The sequence below is a fragment of the Cavia porcellus genome, unplaced genomic scaffold (assembly GCF_034190915.1).
Source record: "Cavia porcellus strain 051 isolate PalLab524CR breed Dunkin Hartley unplaced genomic scaffold, mCavPor4.1 scaffold_13, whole genome shotgun sequence".
Taxonomy (NCBI): domain Eukaryota; kingdom Metazoa; phylum Chordata; class Mammalia; order Rodentia; family Caviidae; genus Cavia; species Cavia porcellus.
In genome coordinates, this window is record NW_026947496.1 from 29979739 (window position 1) to 30002000 (window position 22262).

Genomic DNA, 22262 nt, shown 5'->3' on the forward strand with positions numbered 1-22262 from the left:
TTTTGTTTTTGTTTGGTTTAGAGACAAGGTTTCACTTTTCCAGGGCAAACTCTGGGCCCTCTGTCTGGGGAATAGTGCTTCTCAAGCATGTCTCTTCAACTTTTGGGAACAGAGTGCCTATTCCAAAAAAATTCTTCCCTTAAAAGCACCAAAACACAAAAACTTTGTTGATTCCATCACCAAATACAGAAGTCAGGTGATGGTGATATCAGTTTGGCAAGAAAGATTCCTGAAGCTCCACAGCCTTTTGCCTTTTCCTGATTGAATCCTGAGAGGAGAGAAGGTGATGGGAGATCTCCAGTGAGTGGGCAGTCTTCCTTCAGTGTCAGGCATCAGTAGAAACCTATCCCTCTGACATTCAGAGATGCTCTTTCCCTTCTACCTTTGCACTTCAGATGATTTTTTTGGCAGGGAGGGATACCAGAGATTGAACTCATGATCCTGCGCTTGCCAGGCAGGTTTTTATGCCACTGAGCTAAATCCCCAGCCCTTCAGATAAATTTTGAAATCAATCTCCATAAGAAAATCATTTTTTCAGACAGTTCTCAACTGAAATAAGTCTTTTGATTTTTTTTTTTTTTTCTGTTTTGTTTTGTTTTGAGTCAGGGTCTCGCTCTGCAATTCAAATTGCCCTTGGACTTACTGTGTAACCAAGGATGCACTTCAACTCGCAGTAATCCTCCTGTCTCAGCCTCCCAAGTGCTGGGATTACAAACGTGTATGAAATGACTCTTGTTTGGTATCTTTGTATATATTTTTTTGCCTCCCAGTGGGCATCAAAACATTTCTGCAAGTGTTAGGGTGGAACAGCCACTGCTGCTGACAAAGGAAGGCTTGGTTATTGGTTAGAGCAACATGGGGTGTATGCAGGAGCACCAGAGGAGCTGGAGTTGTCTATAACCTTAATAAACACATTTTCTCGGGGTTTTGTTTCAGCTCCCTCTTACCCAATTTGGAGTTTCTCGATGGTTGCAGTATTCCTGGGACTCACTGGAATATTTGTCTGTTGGCAACTGTATAGAAAACGTGTAAAGAAAGAGAGAAAGGATGAAACTAGTCCCCTAGGTAAGTCATAGCACATAGATCACTTTCCATGGGTATTTGTATCAAATAAAGAATTAGCACTGAGTGGTTGAATTAGGTGTCGTATTAAGTTACAGTCTTCTTCAGCCTATTATTTTTCAGAATCTTCAGAACTGAAAGGGAGCATAAACGCATTGATACGTGCAAAGGTTGAAGAGAAGAGAGGCTTTTCCTACTGAGTTGCAACCATGAGAACCTTAGCATCACGTCACCAGTTCCCACTCCTTAACAGCAGGAGTCGGGGTGGGGCTACTAGGTAAGTTGGTGCTTAAGCAGCACAGGAAGAAGAAATACATTCACCTCGTAATACCTGAGTCCAGGTTCAGGAAGCAGGTGCTGGTTCCCCACCTTGCCTTCTCTCACCCTTAAGTGAGCAGCAGTCTCCTGACACCTAAAGCTCTCCCCAGCTCACCAGCAGAGTCCAGGTGCCTTGTGCAGGAGCAAAACCAAAACACGCTTTCTCTGCTCGCTGACTGGTGCCAGTGTTTCAGCAGCCATGCAGTCGGTAACAGCCCTTCACTCTATCTTGCCTGCTCCTGTTTTTCCCCATCTTACATCCCAGCCTTAGGGGCCCTTTGAGGTGACTTTCATTTTACAGAGACTTCTGGAAATTTGATTGGTTTCACTTCATCTTGTGCTAGTAAATACAAAAAATGTATATTCTCTCTAACCTGGCCATGACTTGTGTTTCTGTTTCCTTTCAGAATGGAAATCGCTCGATTATACACATGTCAGTTTACTTAGCACTTCTCTAGGCCCTGAGATCCAACTGCACATAGTCTAACGGCCAGCCAGGCATGTTGCATGCCAGTGATACCAGCACTCTCCAAGGCGGAAACAGGAGGGTTGCAGTTGGAGCCCTCGTAGGCAATTCAGTGACTTGGTGAGACCCTGTCTCAAAATATAAGTAAATGAAAAGCAAACTGGGGTGTAGCTCTGGGCAGTTTCTAGGTTCAGTCCCCAGTACTGCAAAGAAAGAATCTAAAGACTTAGAATAAATGGTAATGAAAATTACTGATATACTTGTACTGATGAGCAAAGAGGGTTTTTTTGTTTTTGTTTTTTGCTTTTGTTTTTTGCTCTTATGAGGTTTTTGGGGGTGGGATTGAGGGTTTTTTGGTATTTGAGACAGGGTCTCAATATGTAATGCAAATTGATCTTCACTTCACTGGTGTAGCCCAGTTGGCGTTGAACTAATGGCAATCCTCCTGCCTCAGTCTCCCAAGTACTGGAATTACAGGAGTGCACTAAGATGGTTGGCCCCAAGATTACTGTAAGGGAAACTTAGTATTTCTTAGGGACACAGGATGGGCCTTTGGAGGGTCACATAAGGCATTCAGACTCTGTCAGCTTTTCTGTCCCAGTGGCCAGGCAGGTCTCCTCCAAGAGACCCTGTCTACTCCTAGAATGCTGCACCATGCAGAAGGTAAGACAGATTTAAGCTTCAACATTCACTGATGGTCATTCTCTCTTTCCTCCAGTTGATGTGACCCTGCATCCAGACACAGCCCATCCCCAACTTCTTCTGTCTGAGTATTCAATATCTGTGCAACCAGAAGAAGCTACCTGAAAATGCAGAGAGATTTGACTCCTGGCCCTGTGTGGCAAGAAGGGCAAGAAGCCCTTCACCTCCAGAAGACACTGCTGGGAGGTGGAGGTGGGGGACAGGACTGACTGGTTGCTTGGGGTGTGCAGGACAGATGTGATGAAGAAAGAGTTCATCCTCATGTCTCCCAGGAATGGCTTCTAGGTGGTGGAGTTAGCTGGAAAAGGGTACTGGGTCCTCGCCCACTCCAGGTCCTTTCATTGCCAGAAGCCCTGCATCGGGTTGGGATTTTCATAGACTTTGAATCAAGAGCTGTGGCCTTCTACAATGTGAATGATGGATCCCATATCTGCTCATTCACCAAGGTCTCTTTCTGGCCCCGTTTGTCCTATGTTCTGCTTGTGGTCTTGTGATAAGAAACCCCTGACTATCTGTCCGGTTGCAGCTGATGGGCCTGCAGAGGTCGCAGTCATTCCTGATGCCCAGGCCTATCAGAAACTATTGCTCCAATGGGAGAGGATTCTGTCTCTGGAGCCACAGATAATCAGTAGCCTTCCTGAGCAAGTGACAGTATATTCCAGCAAAGTCCTTTCACCTCCCCACTCCAGTAATCCTTCCTGAAGCTACAGCTGTCACTGTCACCCATAACTTCAGTTCCTTTTGGGGGACATGGAGTAGTCTTAAAGTTGTGACTGGGTTGGAAGATTATGGGAGCTTCTTAATGTGCTTTAGATCATTAGGCAGGCTTCAGGAGCATTACCATAAAATCTGAGGGCATACAAATGATTAAAAAGGAAGAGTGCAGCAAGAAACACCTTAGTGTACAGAACAGATACGGTGTGAAGCAGTGTGTGTTGCATGTGTGATGTACGGAAAGAAGGGTAAGGTGAAGGTGCTATAGCTCTCTCCATGGCTGTATTGGAGAGATTCTGGGTAGAGCTCCAGAGTGCTGTGCAGTTTATATTTATCCCCTATCCCTCCCTCCCTCTACCTATCCCTTGCCAAGACCTTGATCTGACCTCACTTCATTAGCTCAAAGATGGATTTATTAACTCTCTGCTTGAGACACATTGCAGGATTGTGAATGCTTTCCCCACTTGGAACCTTAGCTTCCTGCTTCCTAAACCCAAGTAGCTCTTACCCTCACCCAGTCTTCCTGCTCTGCCCTCACTTGCCAATATTCAATAATTCAATAATTTGCCAATATTCAAAATTCAATAATTTCAACAATAAACTTTCAGAAATAGAAGTAAAGAAGCTTAGAAGCACACAGTAACCTAAAGAACCAAACCAGTGTCCCATTCACCAGGTACTCGGAAAACTGCAGATTAGAACAAGAAGAGTAAACTGGTCTGGAACCAGCGTTATAAGAAGGATGTTGAGGGGAAAGGAAAAAGTATAACAGTGTCAGGAGGACAGGAGTTCAGCCTAGTCTCACTGTTTGTGGTCTTAATCATCTTCACAGTACTTCCGTTTCTCTTCTGTTTCTTCATCTGTATAAGGTGGGAGTTAAATATACATATATATGTATATATATTTTTTTTCTTTGTTTTAATTGCAATACCGGGGATCGAACTCATGACCTTGCACTTGCCAGGCAGGCGCTTGTGCCACTAAGCTAAATCCGCAGCCCTAAACTTACATTTTTTAATTGAATTTTTGTGCTTTAAAAGTATAGTTTAAAAGTGCTTCTGTCACTCAGAGATTTCTCATAACGACCCTGCGAGAAGGAAGTTTCACTTAATAAAATTGAGTTCTAGAAAGCTTAATTATTTGGACCAAGAAGCAAGCCCTCCCTGCGAATCAGTGCCATGCACAGGTCACTGGAGGGAAACCCAGATGCCAGCCCCTTCTGGCACACGAGCTGGGAAACAAGAAGAGCCCCCATTGTACCCCTTGCCATAAGCAACCAGCCATCCAAGAAACACAGGCTGCCATGATAACTATTGAGGCAAAATACAATTTAATGCTGGTAGTGTATAGTGTTTCACTGACTTTGCAAGTCTAAAGCAGGTAGTCTGATCATCTGTTTAGAGGATAACAATATGCAATGTAGCATCTATGGGGGAATCTCCTGAGAGTGGTAGCCATTGTTAATTCCCTGTCATCTTGTTTTGAGGTTCTGTATCATTTTCATTGTTTTGTTGGGTTGAGTTTTATTCTGTTTTGTTTTGACTTTATTATATCCAGTGGCATGGACAGCTATTCAGGTATAACAAGATATATTGTGGTAGCCATTTTGGATTTACTCTTACCTTGTTTTGAAGTACTTCATTGCATTCATTGTTTCATTTTTATTGGTTCTGTTCTATTTGCTTTTTACTATATCTGAAGCTATCTGCAGCTGTTTTGAAAACAAAGGGAGACATTATGGTAATCATTGTTGATTTTCTATTGTCTTGAAGTCCTGTGTCACTTACACTGGTTTGTTTTGATTGGCTTTATTCTGTTTTATTTTGCTTGGTTTTATTCTCTTTAAAATAATAAAAAAAAAATTGGTCATTAGTGTGACTAAAAAAAAGATAAAAAAAAATAATAAAAAAAGAAAGTTTAATTATTTTTATAAATTTTCCAGATATCATGGAAAACAATTTTCTACCATTGTGGCTGAGTTAGTCTAGGTTCAGCTGGGCATTCTGCTACCAGCAGCTCAGCCCCTTGGGCAGCCCTGAAAGGCTAAAGCAGTTCTCTCCTTGTTAGCAAACCCTTAGGTCAGTTTGATTCACACACAGGATGACAATCATTGCTTTGCAAAAGAGAACAGATTTATTCAGAAAAGTAAGTAAGTGAGACAATGGGAGAGTGGATCTCAAATCTCCCAAACTACCCTCCCCCCAGGATAGCTGAAGGCGATTTTGAGATAAAGATGCAGAGGTAGGGAATAGGGCAAGGTGATTGGAAGAAGAGTGAGGTAGGTCATGACCTGGGCAGGTGTGATAAAACCTCAGAGTTTTTCATAGGACAGGCAGCCAGGAAATACTGGTTTTTGCATGATTTGAGGGCAATTGTAGCCTCCAAAATCAAAAAAAGTCACTGAGCCAGGGACTTAGCTGAGTGGCGCAGCATCTTCCTAGCAAGTATGAAATTCTGAGTTCTATTCCTGGTACCAAAAAAAAAAAAAAAGGAAAGACGCTGGCATGGCCTGAGAAAAGGGCCAGCGTTTCAAGCTGCCTAATCAAGGCAGAAGTGGCCTCCAGCAGTTCCCTGATGGGTGTTGATCTATAGCAGAGCTGGTAGGAGTTTAATAAAATACCATTTAGCCACATCAACTCGAAAACGGTGATTTGCAGGCTGTTGTGGTGCACAGCTATAATCCAGCCCTTTGGGAGGCTGAGGCAGGAAGATGAAAAGGTGGAGCCCAGCCTGGGCAATTTAGCAATTTAGGCCCTATCTCAAAAAAAAAAAAAAAGGGCTGGGATTTTAGGTTAGCGTAAAGACCCAGTTCAGTCCCTCGTGAAATAAACATTTTAAAAGCCAACACAAAGTAAAGAGAAGTGAGTGAAGTCTAGAGGCTTTATACAGGTTTCCCCAAATTTCAAACTTGTCTCCCTTCCCAGGCTTTTCAGGTAAATTCTTTGTGTGTGCTGGTGAGCATCAGTAGAAACTTAAAAGATCTAAGAAGTCTGAACTGGTGAACCCCTGTGCCACTGGCTAGAGCAAATCACAAGGCCAAATGCCATGTCAAAAGAGGAAGCACACTGTCTGTGGTAAGACCTGTAGGGAAGGAAACTCAGAGAGGTGTATAGAACTGAAATCAGTAATTCCAACTACACTACCTATCTAAGATCCAACCCTATCCAACCTTCTTAATGCCTTCCAGTAACCTGCTGACTGCAGGGCTCCCTCTTATCTCTGGAACTTTTAACCTAGACCGCTAAGCAATTAGGGGGCTCAGAAAACAGCCCCAAAATATTCTGCTTTAGACTTTCTTGGCAAACAGCAAGTCCAGGGAAAGCACTTTCTTTCATGATCTCTACCTTGAAGATTTGGAGTCTTCTGAAGGCACTCAGGCAACATCAGTGAGACGTGGGGATGGAGGGGAACTTGATTGCTGCTAAAGTGTACTTTCTCCAGCTTCTTGGGGAGGGGGTATTCCTGCCTCATGGGGATTTAAATTTTAGACATGCTTGGATTCATACCCTATATAATGACTTCCAACCAAAAGTCATCTAAATCTAAAAATATGATTATATATTTATCTAGCTTTTAAAAATTGGAAAGGATAATAAAGGTCAGCACAATAAGCCCTGATGCCCTTTAGATCTGAAAGGGGACATTGGCAGTGGCTGAAAACTAAAGCAGGCCTGACAAGTATCAGCTTTCAAAAACAAGAATACAAAATACACAAAGCAAAGCACAAAGTAACCTACCATGGACATTATATGCGGCTTCCAAGAAACAGCTACATCTTCACCAATTACAGCTTTAGCCACTTATGTTCTTCCCATTTCCTGATAAAAATACTGGGTCATCTGCCAGTCTGATGGCACATGTCTGTATCACAGCATTTGGGAGACTGAGGCAGGAGGACTGCTGAAAGTTCAAGGTCTCCCTGAATTACATAGTGAGACCCTGTTTCAAAAAACCAAAAATAAAAAAGCAATTATATATATATATATATATATATATATATATATATATATATATATTTGTGTGTGTGTGTGTGTGTCTTTTATCAGTACCAGGGATCAAACTCACGACTGCCTGCTTGCAAGGCAGGCACTTACTCCACTAGCTAAATCCTCAGCCCTGCAATTTATATTTTTTAAAAATTGCTCCCACTTTTCGATAGCATTCATCTAGAGCAAGCCTTTGCTTTCTTGAACCTCCCCAGATCCCTAACATAAGCCAAATCTCTTCACAAATCCTGCATCTGCAGGTGGGCTCCCTGCTTTGGTAACAAGTACCCTAACCATAAGTATCATAAACACCTGGCTGGACAGCTGGGGGCTGTGATTGACAAGACCTTGGCATGACCATTGACAGCAATCAGAAGGAATTAATAGCATCTTGGCCCCAGTCTTCCATTTCCCAGGTACAGCAAGATCTGTCAGCATCTAAAGCCAAAAGGAACTTCCCACAGATTTCTAAGAACAAAAGCTGAAACAAAAAGCATGTTCATGATTTACTGATAATTTTTCAGTAATCAGGTATTCACAGAAGGGAACAGTGGTTTTATTGTACATTGTGTACACGTATTCCAGCTTCTTTCCCCTATCTGTACCTCAAATGATAATTGGTTTTGTTTTGTTCATCTTCCAAAGAAACTCATACAAGGGCTTGTGAAACTGAGTTTTGTCCCTGTTGTTCCACAAACAATGACCCCCTTAGAAACCGTTCTATTCCCATGGACTGGGAAAGGCACAATTGTGTACACACCAGTGGCTCTTCACAGCTCCAGGCTTCTGCTTCCTAAAGATTCAAAGCCCCAGGAGGCATGAAAATGAAAAATTCTGACAGCTTTTCAGTGACACACATGAAAGGGTGCTAACATCCCATTTTTCTTGGGTCACAACAGCTCTTTTGGAAGTTCAAGACTGGCTGATCCTGTGCTCCTTCCCCACATCCGTTACAGGCGCAGCTGGTGGGGAGCAAGGGAGTCAGGAGAGTATGTGCTCCTGGGCTGGCGGAGAGAGGTGGTGGTGGAGACTAAGAGCTGGTTAGAGACTGTCTCAGAATATTAACGGTCTCTCCATGCTGCCCCATTTCTCTCCAGAGTTGTATTCTGAATCTCACATCATTTGTCTCTTTGTCCTCTCTGCCCCCTTTTCCTTCTCTCCTTTTTAAGCATCTTCCCCTCCTCTCCTTTGTCCTCCTCTCCTTTCTCCCTTTTCATCTCTCCCCTTCCCCTCCTCCCCTCACTCCCTTCTCTCCCACTTTCCTGCACACAGCCCCCCCCCACGTACTGACAGCCTCCTGATCTCTTTGAGGGGCAGGGTTCCAGCTTTGCTGATCCTCAGCAACAATCCTGAGTTGAGTTTCTAGTTCTACAAGTCACTTAGAGTCCCCAAGAAGACAAAGCACAGAACTGCAACCCAGATAAAAACAACAACAGCAACAACAACAAAAAAACCTCTTTTGGGTTTGGTTTGGTTTTTTTGGTATAAAAACACCTTTATTATTAGTTCATCCTGTCACATTTCCTCATCGTGTTTTCTAGCCCCACTTCCCAAATAAATTACTTGAACCTAAATCTTTGTCTCAAGGTCTGCTTTAGGGGAAAGGCAAACTAAGGGAATGGAGGGTGACAGCCAATCAAGAATCCCAGTTGCTGCTCCGTTGTCTGAGTTCTGCATTTCCACAATGTCCACAGCCTGACTCCAGAGGGTAAAGGCAGCTGTGCTCCAGAGGGCCAGTCCCACAGGACACAGGATAAGGAACAGCTGGGAACAGCAGGAGGGGTGCTCGGCAGCAGTGGTCCCACAGCCCCATCCTTCCCCAAATTCTCTTGTTTCTACCTTGCTCAAACCCAACTTCACTTTACTGGCACTCAGGAATTCCCAGTCCACCCTTTGTTCTGGGAACTCTCCATTTCAAAAGTATTTCTAAGAAGAAGCCTCAGATTTCAACTTCTTGCTCCATCCCCACTGTCCCCAATTCCTCACTGAAGTCCGCCACCTCCTTGTCCTGCCATCTCCCGTCCTCTCCACCCATGGTTGTCATACACAAACTGTGGTGCTTTAGGTGTCCAATTTTAACATGGCCCTGGATACAGGGGATTATTTTGGTATTACAATATCAAAATGTCATTAGGTCACACCTGTTTATTACCTTCATGTCAACCGTAGATGTCCAGCAAAACCAGCTTGCTTACAACCACAGAAAACTGCAATCCTGCCCAATCCCCACTCACACTGGTTCCCTCTTGGCTCTGACCATGAGCAAAACAAGCCCAGTGCTGAGAGAACCATCATCCAGCAGCTTCATGGGTCCTGCAAAGCCGGCAGCTACCTCTCCACTCAGTAAAAAACAGAAAAGCCCTACAGCTCAGGTAGTTAGCAGCAGGACTTGTTCTTGGTGGGCATGAGGCCAAGGGGTTCCATCCACAGCACACGTAGGCATGCACGCACACACACACACACACACACACACACACACACACACTGCAGACCCTGCCTTGTGGCTGGCAGCATTCACAGGGAGGATCCTGTCTGCACACCATGCCTCCTAAATCAGAATCTATTTCTAAATGACTCAAGTACGGTTGAGAGAAATGTTACTACTGATGGTAGGAGAGAGCAAAATCGCCTCTTGATCGTAATAGAGGCTTAATTCAATTCTAAAAATATATTTGTAAAGAAAAAGAAGCATAAGTCAGTTTTTATGTTCAGAAATATGCAGACAAGTACTGGATAAAACAACTAAGTAAAAAAAGTAAGTATTGCTGGGGATTTAGCTCAGCAGCATAAGCACCTGCCTGGGGAGTGTGAGGTCATGAGTTTTATCCCCAGTGCCAATAAAGCGGGGGAGGGCTCAGTGGCATAAACACCTGCCTGACAAGCCTGAGGTTGTGAGTCCGATTCCTAGTACACACACACACACAAACACACAAATTGTACCATGGCTACTTAAAAACAAGTATTTACTTTAAAAAAAAAAAATAGTTCTCAGGGTTGGGGAGATAGCTCAGTGGCACAGCATCTGCCTAGCAAGCTTAAGGTCCCGAGTTTGATTCCTGGTACCAAAAACAAACAAACAAAAAAAGTGAAACAAGGTCTTACTAGGTTGTCCAATTTTACCTTGAACTCACTGCGTAGCCCAGGCTGGCCTCAAATTTGAGATCCTCCTACTTCAGCCTCCTGAGTGTGAGGTATATACAACCACACTCAGCTAACTACATATTCTGTTTGTTTTGTTTTGCTTTGCTTTTGTTTTTTGTTTTTTTGTTTGTTTGTTCTTGAAACAAGGGTTTGATACTGAATAGGCTACCTTTGAACATACTGTGTACTGCAGGCTAACCTCAAACTTAAGATTTTTCTGTCTCAGCCTCCCAAGTGCTCAGACCACCGTGTCCAATGTAGGCTGGTCCTAGAGAAAGGAAGACATCGGATAGGTTGGAAATGAAGCTAACAATTTTCTTAAAATCTCTTTGTCCCATCTGGTTTTTAAAAACTCTTTATCTTTCACCTTTACCGTCGAGATTGAAAAAAAAAAAAAAAAAAAAAAAACCTCTTTATCTAAGCAGGACTCAATGGCATACCCTTGTAATCCTGAACTATGGGAACCTAAAATAAGAAGACAATAAATTCAAGCCCAGCTGGGTAATTTAGCAGTTTGGTAAGATACTGCCTCAAAATTTAAAAATAAATAAACAAAGGATGTAGCTCAATCCCCTGTACCACCACAAAAAATTAATAATAATAAAATAAAAACACAGGTATTAACTTTGACAGAATAAAAACTAAATTAAAAAAAGAACAGCCACAAATAGCTGTCTAAGCAAAATGCTAAGTGTTAACTAAGAAAGAGTGCAAGAAACCATGGCAACTATAACATTTGACACTGAGGAATTTGAACCCTGCATGGTAAACAAGAGGCAGCACATTCCACAGCCCCAAGGGCTCCTGTCTACGAGCAGTTAGGAGTGGGAGCTCTTCCTGAAAGCAGCTCCTCACGCCAGGCTGCTCCCAAGCAGAAGCTGGGAACGGGCAGCCAATGCATTTTCTTCACTGCATGAAACAAGACCTTCTGCAGTTTATTGCTGGGGTTAAGATGCTGGAACTTGACACTAGGGCAGAGGTGCAGCATCCCTTTTCAGTGTTTATCATCAGCATATATTCTCATTTATTTCATTATATAGATCCAAATATATTATAAAAAAATAAAGAAGACTCTCTACTTATGAGTCATGTTTAGTTCAATAACTATTACAGGTCTCAAATTTTATTGCTGTTTATATTTCGGCCATACATACATACATATATAGTAAAACATAATGCAAATATATGCATATGTGAGTGCCTATATCATGCACATCAAATCAGTTTTAGCTTTCCCAAAAATTTTCTCTGAACAGTCATATTAATCCTATACTCTTCTTACAGAGTATAACAATTAGTCTTGATTGTGGTATTAACCCAACTCCCAATTAATGAAAACATACATACACAAGTCATTCCTGATTATTTAATAGATGGTAATATTGTATTGAATATTTAAGTTAACTGGGTTTTTTGTTTTGTTTTTTGGTACTGTGTTTGCCATGCAGGCGCTTATACCGCTGAGCTAAATCGCGGGCCCCCTGGTTGTTTTGTTTCCCCTGAGACAATGTCCATGTAGTTCACACTAGCCTTGAACTCATTGTGTAGCCTGGGCTGGCCTCAAACTCAAAGTAATCCTCCTGCCTCAATCTCCGGAATGCTGGGATTATAGATGTGCACTACCATGCCCAGTTTAAATTAATTCTATAAATTATTCTTAAACACAAATTAATCAAAAGCAATGATACAGCCAGAGATATAGCTCAGTAGTATTGTATCTGCCTGGCAAGTATGAGGTCCTGGCACCTACAAAAAAAAAAAAAAGTAAGCATAATAGGGGCCCAGATTATGGTTAAAGATCATAATTTTTTATAATGCTGTATATTTCCTCAAGCATGAATAAAATAAACATGGCATTTCTGAAGGACATTCATATATTCAGGGATTTTTAGGTAAAAAGTGACAGGACAAGATTTATGTTTGGGGACAATTATTTTCCAGGCAGTCATTATAGTCATAATTCTATTAAAAGGCAAATTACAAAACTGGGAAGGACCTTTGTCATGAATGTAATACAGAACTTGTTATTTTTAATTTCTGGAGGATTCATACAGATTGCCAAAGAAGAGCATCAGGGCCAGTCTTGAATACAATGGACAATTAGCCTGAAGCTCATTTCTAGAATATGTCAATCAATTAACACATGAAAATGGCCAGTCTCTTTATCATATAGAACACAGCAAAATATTGCAGGAATTTGATAAATTTTACACATTCCCATAGTGACAATGTTTTTTTAAATTAGCCGACAGTTGCTGGAAGGACTTGGTGAGCAGGGGTTGAGTGAGCTGACAGTGTGCTGGGTTCATATTTCACAGAGGGACACTGGGCAGTAGGCTCAGACCCTGTGACCCGACACCTCTACTTCAGGAAATTTATCAGATGGTTAATCAGGAACTAAGACTTAATGTGCATTATTTATAACAGAAAATAAAAGAACAAACTGTCTCACAATTTTGGCAGTTATGCAACAATTCAGGGCAAGAAAGCCTTATTGATTATTTCTATGTTGTATGTAAACATTAAAAAAAAAAAAACCACTGGAAAGACACGCTAACATAGAGCTATTGTTAAAAATATCTTTCTGTGGGGCCGGGGATTTAGCTCAGCGGCATAAGCAGGTGGTCATGAGTTTGATCCCTGGTACCGATAAAAATGAAAAAGGCAAAAAAAAAAAAAATCTTTCTGTATTTTATTGATTTTTCCCCCATAACATTTACAGCTTTAGCCTCACGTGAGGAACTTCTCTGAGAGAACTATCCTCCGACTTCGGCTGGGCTGTAGCTGCAGCTCAGTGGTACAGGCCTTGCCTATCATGCCCCAGCGCTGGGGCCCCATCCTCAGCACCCTACCAGAGGGGGAAGGGGGATCTGTGTACAGAGATATCCTTAGGGTGGGAATGCTGGGCCCTGGGAACTGACCTGGTGCCTTTTGACCTGGTGCCTTCACCCACCTTGCTCAAGGATGTGAAACCTCCCCCAACACCCCCACTCACCTCAGTGTCCTCTTCTCCCTGGGAGGAAAAGGTTGCCATGATGAACAAGAGTCCAAGAGTTGGCTACTCCCTAGTCTCTGCCCTTTGTTTTTCAGCCCACACAAATACAGTAACAATAAAATAACAACTTACTTTTTTATGTGGTAAGCACTTTACCTGCTTCATTTAATCCTCCCAACATATCCTCAGCAAAGGTCCTACCAACACTATTACTTTGTTTTTGTTGTAGATGTTAAAGTAATGCTGGGGATCAAAACCCTTTGTTTGGGGTTTTTTTGTTTGTTTGTTTGTTTTTGCTTGCTTTTAGATTAGTTTCTACAGGTAAGTTTTATATAGGCTGTCCTTGAGTCTGTTGCCCAGGCTGGCTTTTTCAAATGTGCTTAAGCTCTCAAGTGGGATCATTAACCGCCACCACCACCACCCTGCCACCTTTTTGGTACTAGGAACAGATCCCAAGACCTTTGGTGCTGACCTGCATTTCCAGCTCTTCTTAGTTTGGATCAAAATCTGGCTACATCCTTAAATCACTCAGGCTGGGCTCCTCCTGAGGTCCTCCTGCCTCAGCTACCCAGAGTGCTGGGATTAGAGGGAGGCATCTACACCTAGTTTGATTTCTAAAACAAGAGAATTGAGGCTTGGAGAGGTAAATTAATTGGCAAAAGCTCTTGTATTTCATTTTAATTTTTACCTGACTCTCTCTCTTCCTTTTTCTCTCTATCCCTCTTTATTTAGCCCACAACTCCCTAGCTCTCCATCTCTCGGAACCTTTTTATTTTTCCCTAACACAAGTGCACCAGGCCCCTGGAGGCAGGCTTTCAGTCCAGCACTTCCCCTTTCCTTCTGTTGCTGGCTTTTAATTTTTGCCCCAGGGGCCACAACCTGCTTTTTCACTCGGTGGCAGGAGCTCCTGTGTCTTTTCCTCCAAGACCAGAACCTCGAGGCCAGTAGGTGTTGCCACCTCCGTCCCTCTGGTCCTCACTCCTCTTGGGCCCTCTATTCTTCAAACTCTTCTGCTCTCTTGAACACTTCTACTTTCTCATCTTCTCACATCTTTTTCTCTTTTCTCCTCTATTGCATTTCCCTTGTGACCATGTCTGCCTAACCAGCCTTATCTTTATCACTTCTAAAAGCTAAGGCATATTTGATTCTACCATAACTTTTTTAGTTCAGTGCAGTGATCGCAAGATTCGTGTATTTATACGCAGTGCACTAGCAGGCACTATGCCTCACAACGCCTTTCTTGAGACTAAGGCTCTCTAGAGCGGTAAGGGCACTTGGCTGTTTTGTAGGTGCCTGAGCAAACCGGGGCACAGTCTAAGAACTCCTTGGAAGGGGGGCACCTAGGGGCGCAGAGTGCCATTTGTAGAGGTCTGGTGGAGATCCCGGAGCTAAGAGGCCCCCAGCCTCTCTAGCTTCATGCCGTTTGCCCCCAGGCCGAGGCTCCTGCGCCCCTCACCCACAGCTTGGAGATGGTGACACCCGGCCTTCTTGTCGCGCTCCTGCTCACACTAGAGCTCCTGCAGCTGCACGCACTGCGCGCAGGTCAGTGCCCTTCTTGCGCAGGTCAGCGCCCTCTTGTCCCGTGGGATGGAAATGTTTCATTAAAAGCAAATGACCCCATTGTGGCCCCGCTGGTGACCTCCTGCCGGGGTCGCGAGGGTCCCCTGGATTTTCCGGGGAAGGTCTCAGAGAGGAATCTAGGCCGACTGGAGCCTGACTTGTGCCTGCCCTCCACCCGCCCTCGGTCTGTCTCCCAGCTCGCTTCGACGTGATCGGGCCCACGGAGCCCGTGCTGGCCGCGGTGGGGAACGATGCGGAGCTGCCCTGTCGTCTGTCGCCCAACGTGAGCGCCACGCACATGGAGTTGCACTGGTTCCGAGAGGCGCCATCATGGGCCACGCTACTGCATCGGGACCCGCAGGGGCGCGCGGAAGAGCCGGCGCCCGAGTTCCGCGGGCGGGTGACTCTGGAGGCCGACAGCATCGCCGAGGGGCGCGCAGCAGCGCGGATCCACAGAGTCCGGGCTGCGGACGAGGGCGACTACAGGTGCCTCTTCCGGGACGACACGAGCTCCGGGGAAGCCGCCGTGCGCCTCCGAGTGGCCGGTGAGAGAAAGGAAAGGGGTTTTCGCTCTCCCCGAGGGGTCCCAGGCTGGCAGTGTCCGATGCTTTGGAAATCATTAGGATTCATTCTTAGAATCCCTTTTAGGCTGAAGAAAAACGGGAAGATTTGAGATGAGAAGAGTGAAAGCAAAGTGAAAATCTCTTTCTCATGGAGCGTCATTTTAATTATCTTCTTTCCCTTCAATGATAGGATATTTCCCCCATGAAATTGATTACATAAATGATGCAGTCAGTAGGTATATAACATTCTTTTACACAGATACACCATAGTTTAGTTAATTAGCTCCCACAACTCAACATTTTAGTTCTGTTTATAATTGAGACTGTGCCGCACACCACAGGGGATCTGAGGTTATGTTATGGTTAAGTCTCAAATAACTAAGATCAGAGGGCACAGCCATTTGCTAACATTCTTGAGTCACCTGGAAAATACATTGCTTTTTTTTTTTTTTTTTTTTTTTTTTTTTGTGCGTGAGATCAAACTCATGATCTCGCACTTGCCAGGAAGGTATGTATGCCTGCTGAGCTAAATACCCAGCTTTGATTATTTTCTTGCTTCAAGACAAAATTTAGAGTGAAACAGAGAAAATGATTAGCGTTCTGGAAGAAAGTACAAGTTGAGGTTTGACTTTCCCACATACTAATGATTGGCATCAGGAAAAACTGGGAAACATTTCTCCAGTAAGATTTTGCAAGAATGAAATAAATTTAGACATTGCATGAAAAACTGCCTTGTTGATTCTAAAGGCATTTATATACTTATAAGATATTATTACTATGTCTTAGACTAATCTAAAATTTAAAATGTCTGTAAATTATATACTGTATTTAAAGTATCATATATAACTCTTATTTTTAGGGACAAGTCGCTTAAAGACTGACTACAAAAGCCTAGGTATTTGATAGTGTAAAATTTTGTAACCTTTTGTGAGTGAGAGACACTTTTGAGACTGATGAAAGTGGTAGGCCCTTTCACAAGAAGGATATACATTCTCATTTATCTACACAAACTTGGGATATGGATAGTTGTAGACATGTGTTTATGGACTTTTCTCTGCAATTCAGTGTTTTCCACAATTTTATAATTATAAATTTTTTTAAAAGGAATTGCACCCATCAGACAGGAAAAGCAGCTTTAGATTGATTTTTGTTAGGCATAATTGTATGAAGGAAGATGAGGTTGAAGCCATTTAACAAAATTCCTAAATCAGCATTATGGGACAAAAAACTTAAATTAGCAACAGTTTTAGGGAAAAGAACTTTCTACCCTTTCTTTTTCTCAAGAATACTCTGTCTCCATCCACCTTTAAATCAATATTCTAATCCCAGTCCTTCCGACCTTGTAATACATTCAACTGCAGATCGCTTTCTCTGTTCCGGAGCTCCAGCTTAGACCCTGGTTTTGGTTCATCTTAGATGTAGGTAACAGTCACATTCATCATAGAGAATTTGTACTTGTGCATATTATAACCTGTTTTTTGTTCCCTTCTCTTACCCTCCCCTCTCCATTTTTAAAAGTTTTATTTCCATTTTTTCTCATTTTTTTTAACTTTCCTGTCTCTCTCCTTCCTTGTTACTTTCCCCATTTGAACATTTTCTTCATATTTCACAATATGTTATACATTTTAGTCCTAATTTACACTTTCAGTTTCTTACATTAGAAAAATAATGCAGTACCCATGTGCGTGTGATTTATTTCACTTAAGAGTATGGACCCCAGGGTACCCATTTTCCTAGAAATGTCTCGAGCATATCCTTCTTTATCCAGCCTAGACCCTTAACCTGCCTTTCAATCATTATCCTACTGTTCTTGCTTACTGGACAAGTGCTCTTATTGGTGCCCACACTTCAAAGGCTGATCCCCGCAAGGCACCCTTCTCATATACCTTTCATTTACCCCAAGGTATGTGAACTTTCTTTCCCTGAGACTTACTCAGTTTCCTTGTGTAAATGAAGTATGGAGAAGAATTTCTCCCAGTCCAAGTCTGCTTTTCCCTCCCCCACTCCCTCTCTCATTATAAGGCTTCCAGAAGGATAACCACTGAAAGATTAAGGCCCTCTTCTCTCTCCACAGCCCTGGGCTCTGACCCTCACATCAGTATGGAAGTTCAAGCAAGTGGAGAGATCCGGCTGGAGTGCACTTCTGTGGGGTGGTACCCAGAGCCCCAGGTGCAGTGGAAAACCCCCTCAGAGGCCAAGTTTCTGTCCACATCTGAGTCCAGGAGTCCTGACCCGGAGGGTCTTTTCACCGTGGTGGCTTCCATGATCATCAGAGACATGTCCCTGGAGAATGTGTCCTGCTGCATCCACAACCTGCTCCTTGGCCAGCAGAAGGAAGCAGGAATTTCCATGTCAGGTCAGTGGGGCAGGGCTGCCTCCCGTGTGGATGCAGTTTCAGGGCTGCAGCACCTGGTATGCCTGCTCAGATGTGACTTCACGCCAGAGTCGTCTACTTTTCCTGTCTAAGCACTTGCTCACTGACTTAAAGGACTCCTGCCCATTTCATTAGAAGGATAAAGATTCTGAGGCTGGTGTGTAGCTCAGTGGGAGAGTGCTTGCCTAGTATGTATCAGGCCTGCCTGGCCTGTGTTAGATTCCCAGCACCATCACCACCACCAAAAAAGAAAAAATAGATCCTCAAGTCATAAACTAGAAGCTCTATCCAGCTCTCATAGAAATTTATATGTGAAATCTGAAGTAGAGAAGTGTGTATTTAAGCTAGGACCTTCTCTCTCTGAATAAGCAAGAAGACTGGATTATTATTCTGGCCTCTTTATCCCAGGTAGAAATGGGTCTAGGTCTCCAGAGTCCTTAAGGAAGCAAATCCTGTCACTCCTTAGATGTGACATCTGCTTTAGACAAGAACCTGTCCCTATTTTGGGGTCAACAAGCCCCTTTCTGTTACAGAGAGATGTTTTCTTTTCCTTAATTATCTCATCCCCTGTGCTCCCATTCTGCACTGATTATTAAAAAAGGATATCAGGGCTGGGAATTTAGCTCAGCAGCATAAGCACCTGCCTTACAAGCAGGCAGTCGCGAGTTCGATCCCTGGTACCGAAAAAGACCAAAAAAAAAAGGGATATCAGTGACACCAGGATGGTCCTTTGTAGCCTTTATTCGTATGTTCCATGCCCAAACACCTCTTCACTTTTCTCTTTCTCTGCTCTTGCTCAAGATCAAATATTTGTTAAAATTTTTCTTGGTGTTGAAGGGATGATTTTTTGCTTTGGGAGGGCTGGAAGTTGCCCAGATGATTCCCTTTCCACCCCACTCCCAGGGATGAAAGGAGGGAAGCTGGGCTTGTTCTGAGTTTACCAACCCACATCCTTCATGTGAACTTTGTTTTAGCTCCCATCGTCCCAAGGCTGACTCCCTGGCAGGTGGCTGTAGCTGTCATCCTAGCGGTCTTAGGACTTCTCACCACTGGGTCCATAGTGTTCATTTGGAGACTGTACAAGGACAGATTCCGAGAAAGAAAGAGTGAATTCAGCTCCAAAGGTAAGTCACAGCATGCGCAAGAACACCTGTCAGAAGTGTCACAGGGAGGTTGGATCCATGCTGATTAGCATGCCTCCCAACAGGACGATCTTGGTTCTAGAGTTCTGACCATTAGAAAGAAGCAAAAAGGCTTCTGAAATCAGACACTGCACATTGGAAGAGACAGACTGTTCCATCCCCAGCCAGGAGGAACTTCCTGAATAGTTCTTAGAAAACAAAACAAAATCCTGTTCTGGAGTTCCTAGTTTCAGTAATCAGATGGCCCTGAACTAAGCAGTTCCTCCTTCATGTGTTTCCCACTCCAGTCCCATCCCTTCCCTCAGATGCATTATAAGAAGCCACTGAAGTAACTCTGTTTGTTTTCCAGAGAAACTCCTGGAAGAACTCAGTAAGTTCTATCTTAGTATTTCATCTGCAAGGTTTTCTCTCTTATTTTGTAATCTGGCTCTGACAATCTCTCTCTTTTATTGCAGAATCAAAAAAGGCTTCATTGCATGCAGGTCAGTGGCTCTGAACTTCCAAGGCCTCTGAAGCCTTTCCACTCGCACCCACCCTATCCCCACTGCCCACTACCCTATGCCAGCCCTCTTACCCCATCCCTTCCACTTCCACTACCGCCCCTAACTTCAGAGCCCTGTGAGACTTGAGCATGGAAGCACTAATGCACTTTAGTGAGAAGGAAAGGACAGGAAGAGGTGACAAGCAAATGGCCTCTACTTTCCCCTTGAGGTACCTATAGAGACCCATCTGTCACGGTCCCATTAGAGACAAGCAGCTTCTATATCCCCTGTGGCTGCTGATTTGAAGACTGTGCAAAGGCCAGGCTGCTCTTCCAGGGAGACTGTGTCCACTCTTAGACTGCTGCTCCATGCAGAAGGGAAGACAGGTCCTGTAACCTCCAGCACTCAGAATGATCACTCTCTGTGTCCATCTGCAGTGAACGTGACTCTTGATCCAGACACTGCCCACCCTCACCTCTTTCTGTATGCGGATTCAAAATCTGTTCGACTGGAAGATTCACGTCAGAAACTACCTGACAAAGCAGAGAGATTTGACTCCTGGCCTTGTGTGTTAGGCCGGGAGGCCTTCACCTCTGGCAGACACTATTGGGAGGTGGAGGTGGGAGACAGAACTGACTGGGCAGTTGGGGTGTGCAGGGAGAACGTGATAAAGAAAGGGTTTGACCCCCTGACCCCTGAGAACGGGTTCTGGGCTGTGGAATTGTACGGAAATGGGTACTGGGCTCTCACCCCACTCCGGACCCCTCTCCCCTTAGCGGGATCCCCTCGTCGGGTTGGTGTTTTCCTGGACTATGATTCTGGGGACGTCTCCTTCTACAACATGACCAATGGCTCCCATATCTATTCTTTCCCCAGCGTCTCTTTCTCTGGCCCCCTCAGGCCCTTCTTTTGCCTCTGGTCCTGTGGTAAAAAGCCCTTGACCATCTGCTCAGTTGCTGATAGGCCTGAGAAGGTAACAGTCATTGCTGATGCCCAGGCCCTCTCTAAGGACATCCCATTGTCCCCCACAGGGGAAGAACCTGCCTCTGGGGATGCAGACACTCTCCATTCTAAACTAATCCCTCTGCAACCCTGCCAAAAGGCTCCTTAGGGAACATCCCAGCTGACTGTCCTCCTTTGCTCTCACCCTCTCCTTCATTAACCCTCAAGGCTTCAGCTGCCAGTTTCTCTCCTATGTCTCCTGTTTAATTCGTTTTGGAAAGATGGTGCCACCACTACTAGAGGGAAGTACCAATATTCGAAGGGTGAAGAAGTGACTCCTAAACTGCTTCCAGCGCTCTCTTATCCTTTAAGACCAAAGCCTACAGGGAAGAGCCTGGAGCAGGCTCAAAGGACATGTGAGGAATAGAGATGGGCTTAGGTTGGCATGGGCTGTGGCAGAAAACGCTTGATGTACAGCATAGAGGCAGCTGAGTAACAAATTTAGGCATGTGGGAACCCCAAAGCGTGCCAGGGGAGGAAAATCTTGTGTTAAAATCCCATAAAGGCACCTATCAGGGACATCATGGTGAAGGTGAATGAGATGAGCACAGATCAAGTTTGTGCACCTGGCCTGCCTGTAGAGCTTTGGGGGCCTGTGTCTCAGGTTTTCTAAGCCGAGTGCGATAGGACAGGGATTGGCCAGCCTTGCAGAGCTGACTGAATGAGTAGAAAGTTGAGGCGAGCAGGGTTGGAGGCTAGATGATGGAGGGGAGAATCATGGCTGAAAACAGTGAGTTGTGTGCACAGCTAAGCCTCAGGCCTGCTCTCTGGCTAGACTCTTCTGTCTCTTCCCTGCCTGGAGCCAATCCAACTCATACTGTGGGAAATTTTTCTGATCACTTCATTATCTGTCTTGGTCTCAGACTCAACCCCCCCCCACCCTGCTCCCAACATCCAAACCTTTAATGCACGCTTTCCGTTAGCTTCACATGCCTCTCCTCATTTCTACACAGTGCCCCCACTCGCTGCCTCCTCACCCCACTTTTCTGTGCTGCTCCTTGAGGTCCCCTGGTGCAGCCCCATTGTGCTCAGTGCAGCTGGATCATCATGCCTCTTTGCATTGTCCCCAAGCACTTTCCTGTACACCCAGACTGTCCTGCCGAAGGATTGCACAAGTGCTCAGGCTCATGCCTTCCCGTTCCACTGCATTTTTCCAGCTCCCAGAATGGATGTTCGCCCTGGTCTTTTTCTAATAAACAAGTCTGTCTGCTTGCCTTTATGTGCCTTTGAACTTTCTTTCCTGTACCGCAATAAGTGAGACCAAAACAAAACAGAGCACAGGAAAGAGCCCTGCCTGGGAATGCAGCTGGCTAAACAGTACCTTTCCCAAGACCTGGCACCTCACCTGGCCAATGGGCACAGAGAATGTAGAAAAGCTGCAGTGTCTGTGGCCTCCCACCCTCAGTCTTGGGGTAGTGATTCCATTTCTGGCCCTTCCTGGTGGAGGAATAAGCTGCCTTTTTAAATGTACAGCACTTTTCCAGTCTTAGGTGGGAATTCTGAGTGCCAGGCAGTTCTGTGTATTATTCTCATATTCATTGCTTATGTAAGCACAATGTGGCCACCATATATTCCATGACCCAGCTCATCACTTCCAGGCCCCACTTACTTTAAATCTTTATTCTGACTTGGGAGTAAATACCTATGTAACAATATCTGCTCACTAATAGTTCCATGGAAATATGACCAGATTATTTAAAAATGAATCTTCTTATGGGCTTATTCATCAGGAGACTACAGAGCTTTTGCTCTGGA

The 22262-nt window shown here is 44.2% G+C and overlaps 1 protein-coding gene and 1 pseudogene across 1 annotated transcript; both read left to right on the plus strand.

Moving 5' to 3' along the window:
• The first annotated feature begins 965 nt into the window (after positions 1-965).
• On the plus strand, positions 966-6112 carry LOC111753296 (butyrophilin subfamily 1 member A1-like; annotated as a pseudogene).
• Positions 6113-7601: 1489 nt separating this feature from the next.
• Positions 7602-21726, plus strand: Btn1a1 (butyrophilin subfamily 1 member A1). The gene is made up of 8 exons (XM_063259716.1): positions 7602-7664; positions 14818-14926; positions 15118-15489; positions 17582-17863; positions 18856-19005; positions 19373-19393; positions 19479-19505; positions 19943-21726. The coding sequence occupies exons 1-8, from the start codon at positions 7602-7604 to the stop codon at positions 20614-20616; spliced, it is 1698 nt and encodes a 565-aa protein (XP_063115786.1). The 3' UTR covers positions 20617-21726.
• Positions 21727-22262: the final 536 nt, after the last annotated feature.

Excerpts from the sequence above, each read along its gene's own strand:
- Btn1a1 (XM_063259716.1), top strand. The coding sequence starts at position 7,602 with ATGACCATTGACAGCAATCAGAAGGAATTAATAGCATCTTGGCCCCAG. Across the intron at positions 17,864-18,855 it reads AGCAGGAATTTCCATGTCAG|CTCCCATCGTCCCAAGGCTG; the intron begins GTCAGTGGGGCA and ends ACTTTGTTTTAG. Across the intron at positions 19,394-19,478 it reads GAAACTCCTGGAAGAACTCA|AATCAAAAAAGGCTTCATTG; the intron begins GTAAGTTCTATC and ends CTTTTATTGCAG.